Source organism: Marmota flaviventris, chromosome 4 (genome assembly GCF_047511675.1).
Source record: "Marmota flaviventris isolate mMarFla1 chromosome 4, mMarFla1.hap1, whole genome shotgun sequence".
In the NCBI taxonomy this organism is placed as follows: Eukaryota; Metazoa; Chordata; class Mammalia; order Rodentia; family Sciuridae; genus Marmota; species Marmota flaviventris.
In genome coordinates, this window is record NC_092501.1 from 123,647,268 (window position 1) to 123,659,757 (window position 12,490).

Below are 12,490 nucleotides of genomic sequence, written 5' to 3' on the forward strand. Positions count from 1 at the left end.
ATTCCCAATCAAAGAGAAGCTGATACTCCCATTCAAGAAAGAAATAAGTATCCAAGACTTGGAAATGCACATAGTGATCCCTGCAAATCCTTTCAATGGAATGCTTGGCATGGACTAGGACCCCCCACAACACACACACACATATTATCTGGTTGTTGGGGTGTGAACCTTCACTTGTCTTTGACTAGGCTATTTTACAACTCTGTGGGAATAGAATATAAATTGTGGAAAACACTTCCTCTCTGTAACAGTACAAATGTAGAAACATTTTAATCTTTATAATAAACACATTTTCCTTTAAACCTATTTTAACATCTTATTGCTTTCTCATTAATTGATGAGTTAAATAAAATCTCTGGCAACTGCTCATTTTATATTTGTAAGACAGTCATGACTTCACCACCATAGGTCCTTTAACACACTCTTCAAAAGCAGGGCTCCTGCTATAGTCATGTCTGAAACCTCAAGGCAAGGCAGAAAGGGGTGGATGTTTGGTGAATTTTAATAAAATTGATATGTAGAAAATGATGGGAGAAGGAACCAAAGTGGTAAGTAGTTTTTTCCTACCTTTTTGTGTGCTCAGGGAGATCCAGCCTTGAATTTCAGAACAGTGATAGGCTCTAAGCCAGGCCATAAACATGGAATATGAAATTTAAGTGGGCCCCAGTGCTTTTACTTATTGTTCTACACAGGAACAAGAGGAGGGTGTTCCATGTTTGAACAGAAAGAAAGTGAAAAAAATAAAAATAAAAAGACATTATATAAAACTTTTCTTCCCAAAGAAATGAGGATGTGGACATACAATAAATTGTGTATCTATATAGCTATCAGCAATTCCTGGCTTTGATGACAGCTGGACATTGCTTACAGAGTACAGTCATGTGTGGATCTAAGTAGATTTGGAATTCCAGCATGGTCAACGCATTGCTGCTACCACATTCCGAAAATTCCACTGGGTGTACCTGTTATGGTTTGAATATCCCTTCCTAAACTTGTGGAGAAATTTAATTACCTTGTGATAGTATTAAGAGATGGGACCCTCATGAATGGATCATGCCACTATCATGGTAGCGTGCTCCTGGTGAAAGGACAAATAAGTCCTCATCCTCTATCTTGTGCGCTCGCTTGTCCTTCCTCCTTTGACCATAGGGGTACTGTGGCATAAATGCCCTCCCCAGAAGCAGGTGCTATGCTCTTTAATTTTCCATCCTCCAGAACCATAAACTAAACAAACTTTTATTGTTTATAAATGATCCAGATATAAGTATTTTATTATAGCACTGGAAAACTAAGACAATTCTCAAATGAGTCTCCATTTCTGGCTGCTCAATGAACTATGCATCAATTAACCAATCAGATGGCATAAAAGGATATTTATAAGTGGCTAATGCTCCTCTATGTCCCCAACACACACACACACACACACACACACACACACAATCTCCCCTATTATTATTGTCTGTAAAAATGAGAGAATTAAGGGGGCAATATGAAAATGTACTGGTTATTTCTGCTTCAGGGCCAAGCAAAATGTTTCTAAATGAAATGGCCTATCTTGCCTCTATGAAGGTCAATAACAATGAAGCAAGTGATTCTCAAACAGGCTCCTGTGCTTCATATTCCTCTTGCTTGAAGAAAGAGTTCTAGCTTTTAGCTAATGGAACGTCCATTTGGCTCATAGCATTATTGATTTTTATTTTCATGGAACCATAAATATTGACAACCATCTCAGTAAAATGCCAGTACCTCCCTACCTACCTACCTCCCGCTGGCAGGCTGATCCTTGGGCCACTCTGTATGCAAATCTCAGTCCTCTGGAGATGAGTATGATCCCAGGAGGACTGGATTCTGGATGACACACAGGGAATCCTAAGGGCACCATGTGCAGAGTCTTCCTACAATTTCACCTGACACAGACAGAAACTCTTCATTTCAACACATAATGAAAGATTATGTGCAGCTTTCCAAAGGGGAAAAAGTACACAAAAACTTTTTAATGTTCTTGCCCAGAGAAATCCCCTGTGAATTAGGATATAATCCTTCCGCACGGTCTAATCAATCTTTTCCTTGCACAGCCCAAACACAGGGCTCCTCTAGGGCTGGATGGTCTGGGCTAGACACACAGAAATTCATTATCTCATCTGCCTGGTGCCACTGTTTCCAATAAAGTGTAATTATGGTGTATCGAGCTCCTTCTCACTTTCTCAAAGCCATGCCATAAACTTTGGGTCCGTGTGCGGTTACTTCCCAGTCAGTCTTCATTAGGTTGAATTGTCTCCGAACAATGTCTATTTAATCAGCAGGGTGCCTGCTGATTTTCTTTTTTAGAATTTATATTACTGTAATAGATGCTGGGTGACTTCGTGCCTTAGACACTGTACAATTACAACTCAGTGTTTCCCCTGGCTTCAAAGGCCCAGCAGCCAATAAATGGGGGTGCCCTGGTCCTAGAAGATGTTCCCTTTCTGAGCCCTGCACTGCCCCACTGAGTAAGCTATCTACCTGGGGAGAATACCCTGCATTTGCCAACTTATAAAAGTATACTATTATCATAAAATAACAATCCCACTACGGTAAGTGGCAAGTTTAGAGTGATTTGTTATTGCCTCACCTCTGTAAGGCAGGGGCTTGTGTAGTAGAATGCTCAGCAAATACTTCCTGAGTGACAGGAGAGAGAGCTGAGTAGACACACATCCTTCCCTACGTTTTCTGACACACTGAGCAGCGCTAGTGGCCAGAAAAGCAGTATGCCCACGCATCAAAGAGATGGAAAAGAGAGAAAGAAATTCATTTCTGAACACCTACTGTGTATAGTTCTGGCACCATCAGGGCATGAGCCATAAGAAAGAATTGGCTTATACAGGTTTTGCTGATCTTCAAAAGAAAAAAAAAAAAAGTTGTAAGAATAAATAAGTATGATGTAAAATGGAAGAAAATGTCTGTAATAAACCTAAGATAGCAAGATTTCTCAGGGGAGGAAAAAAATCAAATCCAATTAGGTATTTTCAGATAGCTTTTTCACTGCTTTTCTGACACAGGTTTCCGTACCTTACGTCTTGACTGCATTTTATAGCCCCACATCAGTGAAATCATCTTCAGGGAAACAGTTTCCTTGGCTCCTCTTGTCTGGCTTTGCAGTGTTATAAGGAGCATGGAGTGGATTTCCTCTCTGAGGCAGCCAATTTCCTAAGCAATTAAATGCTGTTTATATTCCAAACTCTGTGCTTGGGTTGAAATTGTCAAGCCTGATATTACCTGACTCTTGCCTAAGATGTATTCTCAGCTAGTTCATTCTACTGTAACAGCCATCTATTAAAATTTCCAATCTGTTCTCTCCTCAAGGGATCACTCAGTTCTTGGCAAAGGTACAGCTTCTGAATTTTGCAAATTATACTCATCTATATAAATATATATTTTTTAAATGGCAAGGCTTGCAAATTACTCTACCAAATTGACATCCCAATCTGCTATCCTCTAAAAGGAGAGGCAAATGCCATGTACCTCATACATGCATAGATGTCTCTGGGCTGGTTTCTTAAAAACAACATAATGTAGATGCAAAACTTTCATGAAATTCCTCCAGGAGGTTGCAGAACCAAGGTACTAGTATTTGTCACTTCTAGGGATGGATGTGAATAAATATAATTTAGTCCATGTAGATCAGGAGTTGAGACCACATAAAGAACTGAATATTAAAGAAGAAATTATTTGTTCCAATGAACATTCCTGGCTGAGAATATTGCTCTTTCTCATTTTGGATACTTGTAGTTTCTAAGCTGACTGGAGAAGTGAGATGAGGTCTGTATTTACACCATGTGTGACTTTTATTGAAGGGGCAGCCACTGCCTATGTATTTATGCCCATCTGATAGGTCTCCAGAGAGCAACAAAATCTGCACCTAAAGTGTCAGTAAGAAGTGCTCCATGGTTACACAGGGGCACTGCAGTGGCAACTGAGGCTGATTAGGAATTCCCTAGCTGGACAGGGGGTTGAGGGCTAGAAGCACAGGCCTTTTATTTTAAAGCACAGAATGTCATTTTTTATCTTTCTAAAAGAGGTGTCAGGCAGATTTTCATATATTTTCTTTGGTGAAAACATACCATCCACTTAAGCCACTGCCAGAAACACATCAGCTAGGCTCTGAAACAGTTAGGACTGGCCACACCCCTCCTCTCACCTGGAATTTTTTCCTCTCACTCTTCTCTTTATGAAATAAAATCCAAATTCAGCAATAGCCTTTCAGGTTCCAGACTGCTTTTCTAGCTTCACCTTTTTCTATAAATGCAGCACCTGGGCCACATTCCTCCCTGCTTCCCAAGTGTCTTTATTTCTAGGGCTCCAACCTCTGGATAGAATGCCTTTATGTGCCCCCGACTTCCCTTATAATCTTGGAAGAAAATCTTGTTTATTCTGCCAAGGTCCAGTTCTGCCTGCTCTGTGAAGACCTTCTCGACACCTTGCACTTGCCTGATTTCCCAAAGCATATTGCACAGCTTTGGGCTGATGGCTATCCATGTGCTTCATTCCACAGTTTTTCATTTCCCTGTGGACACTTGCCTATGGCAACTGCGACCTATGCTAGTCCTGACAGCAACCAATGACCCAAAGATGGTCTGTCCATTGCTTGCCTATAAAATATCCAATGTTACTCAGCTCTCACAACTTTGGTCAAAAATAGAACTGAATTCACACACACACATCATCCTAATGACAAACTCTAGCCTCTTTCCAATCATTACGATGTTCAGTAGAGTAGTGTCCTTAAACCCAGGGGAAGCCTCAGCAAACATTGAAGGAAATGAAATAGCTTTCTTCTGCTGCTACTCATCTGTAGGCGTTAAGAGTGTTCCTTCACCTCCAACTCTGAAGATGGGCCTCCATGAAATACAGAGGTCCTCCTCTATCCTGCAATGGATCCTACCTAGCACAGTGTCTGACATGGCTCAAGAAGTTACGAGATGGATGCAAACTCCACAAAGCTCTGGGAATACTAGGAACTGCCAAACCATAGATGAAGCTACTTCCCAGGCTCACTCAACACCAGGCCAGAGGACAAGAGCCTGCTCTTGGGTTTACTGCTGTCCACAGTTCTGCCCCATCATTCAGTGAGTTTGGTCATATGACAGTACACACACACTGATGGTGGGAAGGGCACGGCTCTGTCCCGAGCAGGACGATGAAGCCTAGGTGTCAACACTTTGGCTCACTTGAAACCAGCAGGAAAGGGACAACAGGAACACACAGGACTCCGGCATTTGAGGATCACTGCTTTCTCTTTCAGTAGTGACTGTGGTGCAGGAAGAAAAACCAGCACACATGGCTTCCTACCTTTCAGCTTCTCTGCCAGCAGCGCTGCTTCGTGCTCCGAGTAGTGCATTATGGCTGGTGGTGAGGGCGGCCGGAGCCGGTCCTCCTCCAGCTTGCGACGATGCCGCTCCTCACGGGCTCGCATCCTCTGCTTGCATTCCCACTCATAGAAGTCGTCCCTGGCCTGGGCGAAGTCTACATGAAGGCGGCCTGAATCCTTTTTGTCTGTGCTAGACCCTAATCGCATCCGGTAACCTGAAACCAGTGGAAAGTCTGGTCATATCAGGGTCACCATGGACTCACTTCTGTTCCAGGCCCTCACTGGGGCTAGGCAAACCACTTAACTCCTTCGCCCTCAGGACAGGACATCTCCCACAAAGAGGTAAGAAAGCACTTCTCCTCCCCAAAGACCCTGAAGCCCTACTAAATTAATTAAGCCTGTTAGGGTATGAGAATAAAGATAACTCTGGGAGGTATCTCAGAGGATGTCTTAACCATGTTCCAACCCAGTGTCACCAACAGAGGATGATCTTAAGAAGCAGGGGTCAAATTGTGGTAATTCCTTCTTCCCTCTGGCTTCCAGGAAGCTCAGAAACAAATTTGGTATGTAGTATATTTTTTATTCCTGCCCTTTTATGGCCTTGATGTTTTTATTTTCAATTTACTATAACTCTATTGCATAAGCACTCTTAAATTCTTCGTAGAAGAGGGGTGGGAGGTATGAGTAAATAAAGAGCATCTATGATATTTAAAAAGATCTCCAAAGTAAATTCCAGAACACCTCACTTAGGCTGTTGCTTCATTCCCCTAGAAAATACGGCTGCTCAGTTTTCTCTCAGCAGCTGCAAAAGCCACAATTACCAAGGCAATTTTGCAATGCTGTTTTATTTCCACTTATCATCTGGGGCATGCAGGAGAATATTTTACCTTCAATCAAGAGGCCTCAATGCTGCCTCCCTTGCAACCCCGCAGCACCCTCATCTTGCATGCAGCATCATACAAATTGTCCATACAATCTTTGAAGGCCACGGGAGCCCTATGCAAGAGCCCAAAGCTAGGCCAGAAAAAAAAAGGGGGGGGGGGCTGGAAATCTTTGGGGGATTTACTGTGAGCTACGAAACTTATAAAGATTATGAGCAAAAACTAGATCTGAGAAATCAACACAGGACTGAAACCAGCCAGCCAGCCCAACTTCAAATGAAGAAGAGTTGACTTTGAGGTTGTTCTTCAGTTTGGGCTACTCAGATTTTCAGAACATAAATTCAGGTCCCAGCAGGAACACGACTGCCAGGGGCTGCCAGAGGAGAGAGCAAAATAAGCACTTTTGCTGTGCAGGGGCTTTGCAAATGAGATACGACTACAGAATGCTAGGCTGTGCTATGCTGGTATTCAAGATCTCATGGTAGGTTTCAATGGATTATTGTAGCATTTTGGGTTAAAATACAGCTGAAAAATCCCTGTAGAGGTTGGCTTCCCCCTAGGTAGGGCACTTCATAACTTTCAAAAGTTACAAATAAGATACAGATCTCACATCTGATGCCTGCATGCCACTGAACTTTTCTCCCTCCTAGGTTTCCAAAGTGTTATCTAAAAATGGGAAGACATCACAATACCAATCAAAAATGCGCTGTTCCCAGATGAGCAGAGTTAATGCTAGAGTAAAATGTGTCTTGGTTGTGGGCCATGGAAAGTTAACAAGTCAGCAGGCCATGGTGATACCTACGTAACAGCTGAGCTGGCTAGACTGCTTGGGACTGGCCAGCTGCCCCGACTGGCCCAGCAACTTTCTCTCGCTTATGTACAGAGAAATGACTTGTCTCATGCTTCTGGTTCCAACATCCTCTCTTTCACCAAAACATCATCATTAAGGCCCTAAAAGAGACCCTGATGAGGATGAGACTAAAATTAGCCTGGCCCTCAAATGCAAACATGGGTCTAAAATTAGATAAGCCTTCCAGCTGGGCTGGGCTTGCAGGAGCTCACATGCAGGGTTTGGGGTATAGCCTGCCTGCCTTCCTACCCCTTCAATTAGCCAGCCTTTCAGATCATCCTGGCTCTGATGTTGCAGCCTCCACAGGGCAGCCAAGGCAGGCTGGAGACCTCTACACCCAGGCAGGGAGGCTGCAGTTGAGACCTGTGCTGGTGCTTCATCCTTCTGCAAAGGGGTGGACCAAGGAGCCATCAGGGACTTGCTGAGATAGGAAAAGCAAGGACCAAAGACTAAAGAAAGGAATACCTTTTGGATGCCTAAATCTGAGACTGTTCATCCTTGTTAGTGTCCTTATGAGGCTCTGATTAGGTCTAAGTACTGGGTTGGGTCTAAACTAGTGTTGTAAAAGACCTATGATCTACTCTAACCCTTTCATTGAATCAGGAGGGATAAAGTAGTACTATTACTGATAGAGCCATGATTAGAACCCAAGTCCCTAGGGCAGAGTTTGCTGAGAAATAAGAAGCAGTTCTTTATCCTGATCAGGATACTTCTGCTAAAAACAGCCATGTACTGAATGGTTCCTATCACAGGTACCTGCTAAACACTTAACATCATTTGATTTAGTCTTTGCGGTCTTCTTGGTAAATTGTAAGGATCTCTATTGTGCAGATGAGGAAGTGGAAGCTGGAAGAGAGGTCATCCAGATCAGGGTATGGGAAACCCAGTGCCCTATCCTCTCCAGAATCCCTGGTGGCCTAGTAGCTGTGAGTGAGTTGCCAAATGTCTTTCTTCCAGGTTTGTCTTCCATCTCCATTGTGGAATGCCTTCAGACTTCATTTTTCACTTTCTAAGGATTCATTGGAATAAAGGTTTAAAAGTTCCCTGTGTCATTATCTGGTTCAGGAAAATCTCTGGGGCACTGAGAAAACCTCAATGCTTCTGGGATTTGTACAGAAGGTCCTGGCAATGAAGGCTGATTGCAGAAATTAAGTAAAATCTCCCAGTACTATCACATGGTTTTCCCCTCCTGTTGTTTTCCCACCTTCCCCCATTAGCTTTGCCTTAGGAATAGAGAGGTGGTATGCAGAGTGGCCGACTGGAAAATGGCATTGGAGGGTTCGAGGGAAAGGTAATCAAGTTGAACCTAAAAAATAAGTCCTCTGAAAGCCTTATATTAATAATAGTCCCATTGTTCTTAGATTTGGCAAAAGCCTGTTGACAGACTCCATAACACTTACTTTAACACCCACACAGTGGGAGGCAACATTAGGCTTCATTTCAACATCTGTAAAAATCTCTTATAAAAACTGCCACCAAAGACTAAGGATAGTTAGTCTTTTATATGAATATTTTTAGTTGTTGATGGATCTTTTTTTATAATTTTTTAAATTTTATTTATTTGTATGCAGTGCTGAGAATGGAATCCAGTGTCTCACACATGCCAGGCTAGACCAGCGTTCTATTACTGATCCACAACCCCAGTCCCAGGAGGTTAGTCTTAAGGAACCATCAAGTGGGCATGATACTGAGCTTTATTATCATGCCCCTAAGCCACTTTCCTGAAAGGAACTGATCTTGCTTTGGTGCCCTGGTGTCAAAAAAGTGAATTCACTTCTAAAAAAACTAAAATTATTCTGAGAGTACTTTACTCCCCCAGTGGATTTACATCCAATAATAATAATGGTCCTCCGTACTCATAATATTGCTTTTCATCTAATAAGTACTTGAGAGCATTAATTAGAAACTCGATGGAATTCCTTAAGACTGGAGGGTAGGAAATCATTCCTGCAGTGAGGTACATTCACAGGCTTAACAGAGAGCTTCTGGGAGCCAAGGAAAAAGACAGAATTCCTCCTTCTGTAGCCCCAAAGTATTTGGGCTTTATTGTGCATTAAGGCAAAAGGGAATAAGCTCATATTAACATCACAAAACATGACAAAATGCCTAGAAAACCCCTTATGTAATGCAAAGTACCAGAAAGGTAAATGGCTTTATCAACCATGAATTCCTCTGCAAAGCGAATGTGACAAAAATTCTTCTTGCTTTTTCGGATGGCTGTAATATCACCGCACTGCTCAAAGACTTCTTGAATAATTTCCTCCGTAGCATTTTCTGGTAATCCTCCGACAAACACAGTCTTACACCCCGGAGGTCGTTCTCTTGTGGAAGGAGGTGGGAGATCTAATATCACAACAAAATAGAAAGTTTTGTCTTATTGATTGGCTCTCTTTTCCTGGCTTCCCTGGCAAAGGTAAAGCTTGCCCCAGTTATTCTGTCCAGGCTGAGTAAAGGTCAACTTCTGTCCCAACTTACATTTTTCCTGGGCTGTCTTGTTTTAAAAGGTTCCTCTCCCCTCCTCCTACCAATCTTTACTTTCTGTGTTCATTTCTACATAGAGTGACTGTGCTTGTCCATGAACAAAGATAACGCACATGTTAGCATAATTTCATTTCTTCTTTATAACACAGAGGCCCAGAAAGGGGCGGGGGAACATTCACAAAGTACAAAACATGATGAAATAACAACATGATGAGAAACCTCAGCTTGTTATCTTCTTTGTCTCGTTGCTAGGTAAAGGAGAGAAAAGGCTGAACACAGGAAGCACAACCCAGAGAAGCACACACAATACTTACTTGGCTGTGAAACATCATGCCTGAAAAAAATACTTTGTTATTATTCACATTTAAATGAGCAAACTATTAAATTTGGGGGAGGCTGTATAAAAAGATAAAATGTACACTGTCACACATTTTACCTAGTTTATATGTAGATTACTAAAGCAATCTCCTGAAAAGTCCACTTAAAAAAGGAAACACTGATTAATATGAATAAAAAAAAAATCCTAGCTATTTAAGTCCATAAACTTTGTATCTGAGGCTAAATTAAAAAAAAAAAATTCCCAGCCTATTTACTCCATCAAATGTATGGATTCCTTTGGCAAATGCAATCTGGTTCAGAAATTCTGAGATGCAGGCTCCCCCTGCCCCAAAATTGCTAACTGCCAAATTAATTCAAATTTCCATCTAGCAAAACACATTTTGGAGTTTTTCTCCTACATTTGTGAAGATAGATGGAAGTGCTTATATATTTCACATTATGTTTTCCAGGAAATGCTAGGCTTCACTGCATGCAAAAAGATTCTTAATGCTAGAGATAAATCCCCAAATCCCGGGTACTGGCTCTGAAGTGTCATGTCAGCCCCTAGACAGACACACAGACACACAGACATGTCCTTGTATATCTGTTCCAATCAAGAGACAAAAGTTTTCTTAAAAAGGCTCCTGGTTTTATATATGCATGTGTGAGTCATATATGAAAATTAATGCAATAATATTTCAGATTTAAAAAAAAGAAATTTAAAATGATGAACAAATATTTCTCATAGGTGTTACTTACTTGGATTTTGAGGGAAAAGAGTACAACTTTTGCAGTGGATTATTTCTTTGACAACTGCCACTTCTGTTGGTGGTGGGGGTGGTACTAGACCCAGGCCTGGTATCATTGGGTTAATGGGGGTTATTCCAGTCATCATGTTGAGGCTTGGATCAAAGCCTGGGACACAGATTGAATCTGTAAAGCACACAAGATAACATTTTGGTGGCAGAATCTTAAATCCATTTTCAAAACTGTTTTTGTTAGTTTCCTGCAAAGATTATTTGACTTTATACTTTTTGTTTTTCAGGAATTTCTCATGGCATAGATGCAGCACTATAGAAAGCTATTTCAAAAGGTAAACAGAGAAAGAAAAAAAGATGAACCCGAAACTACACGAAAAGGAAATTATATTACTTAAAATATTAACATGGCAGAACAGAACACAGCCTATTAAAGTGTAAAACCATGCACCATGAAGCTTCACTATTACTGTGAATCTGTTTTCTGTTTCTTAACATCAGTGTACTGTTTATACAGCCTTATAACCCAGAATGCGGGAAGAATATCATTTAACATTGAAGTGCCCTGTGAATCTAATTGTCAGCTAGTTTTATCAAAAGAGTCTTCCTGCCCAACTGACCTAGATTTGGGAAAGTTCAATTTATATGTGCAGATTTTATAATGATCACTCAGCTCCCACCTAACCCAGCTCTCCTGAGGGAAGGTGCAGGGGTAGTGGTTGGGCAAAGAATGGTTATAACTACTATGGCTGGTTTACAGATATACAGGAAAAAAATTAGCTATATACATTGCAGAATTCTATTGGGTAATCACATTTTCTTCAATCAGCAAAAATCTTTATACCTGTACAAAAGTAAAACAAACCAAAAAAAAAAAAAAAAAAAAAAAAAAAAACAAACACATCCAAAAGTATAAAAATTGTTTTAGTGGGATAATAAAGCAATTAATTTTCAAGGAAACATCAGGAACTTTTTTTAATGTAGGACCTCTATTATTAAAAAGACAAAAGATAACAAGTGTTGGCAGGCATTTGGAAAAAAAGGGAACCCTTATATATTGTTGGTGGGAATGTAAATTAATACAGTCATTATGGGAAATGGTAAAAATAGAACTACCATATGATCTAGCAATCCCACTACCAGGTGCACATCCAAAGGAAATGAAATCAGTGTGTCAAAGAGACATCTGCACTCCCATGATTCCCACAGTTCTATTCAGAATAGATAATGTATGAAATCAACCTAAACATCCATCAACAGATGAATGCATAAAGAAACTGTGGTATATGTGTACACAATGGAATACTATTCATCCATAAAAGAAAGAAATATTTTCTTTGGTGACAACATGAATGAACCTGAAGAGAGTATGTTAAGTGAATAAAGCCAGGCTGAGTGACAAACAGTGCCACATCTGCAAATGTAAAAAGTTGACTTTGTGAAGTAAAAAGTAGAATGGTAGTTATCAGGGGTTGGAGTGGTTGAAGAGGTAGGTTGGGAAGATGTTAGTCAAAGGATACAGCATTATAGTTACATATGGGGAATAAGTTCATGTTGTACAGGATGGCGACTATTCTTAACGATGATATCTTATATTCTTGAAAAATGCAGAGTGGATATTATGTGGTTTCACCATAAAAGTGGTAACCATGTGAGGCAATGCCTTTGTTAATTAGCTAGATTTCACTGTCTTATGATGTATATATATGCTTCAAAATATTTTTTTACCATAAATATACACAATTTTATCTGCCAATTTTATACAGAAAAAAGGAAGCCTTTTCTAAGAGCAGGAGCTATTAAAATACTGCACTGCTTTTGTAAGACTTATCTGCAAGGGGATCCCTCTTCTGAG

The 12,490-nt window shown here is 40.8% G+C and overlaps 1 protein-coding gene across 5 annotated transcripts in view; it reads right to left on the reverse strand.

The window, feature by feature from the left end:
• The window catches only part of Enox1 (ecto-NOX disulfide-thiol exchanger 1), a 538,862-nt gene that overhangs the window by 157,925 nt on the left and 368,447 nt on the right, over positions 1-12,490 (reverse strand). For all 5 annotated transcript variants that reach the window (XM_027928919.2, XM_071610779.1, XM_071610780.1 and 2 more), the window contains 3 exons: positions 10,637-10,810; positions 9,215-9,421; positions 5,329-5,562 (listed from right to left, as the gene is read on the reverse strand). In XM_027928919.2, coding sequence (XP_027784720.1) covers positions 5,329-5,562; positions 9,215-9,421; positions 10,637-10,810 — 615 coding nt within the window. The remainder of the gene's footprint in view (positions 1-5,328; positions 5,563-9,214; positions 9,422-10,636; positions 10,811-12,490) is intronic.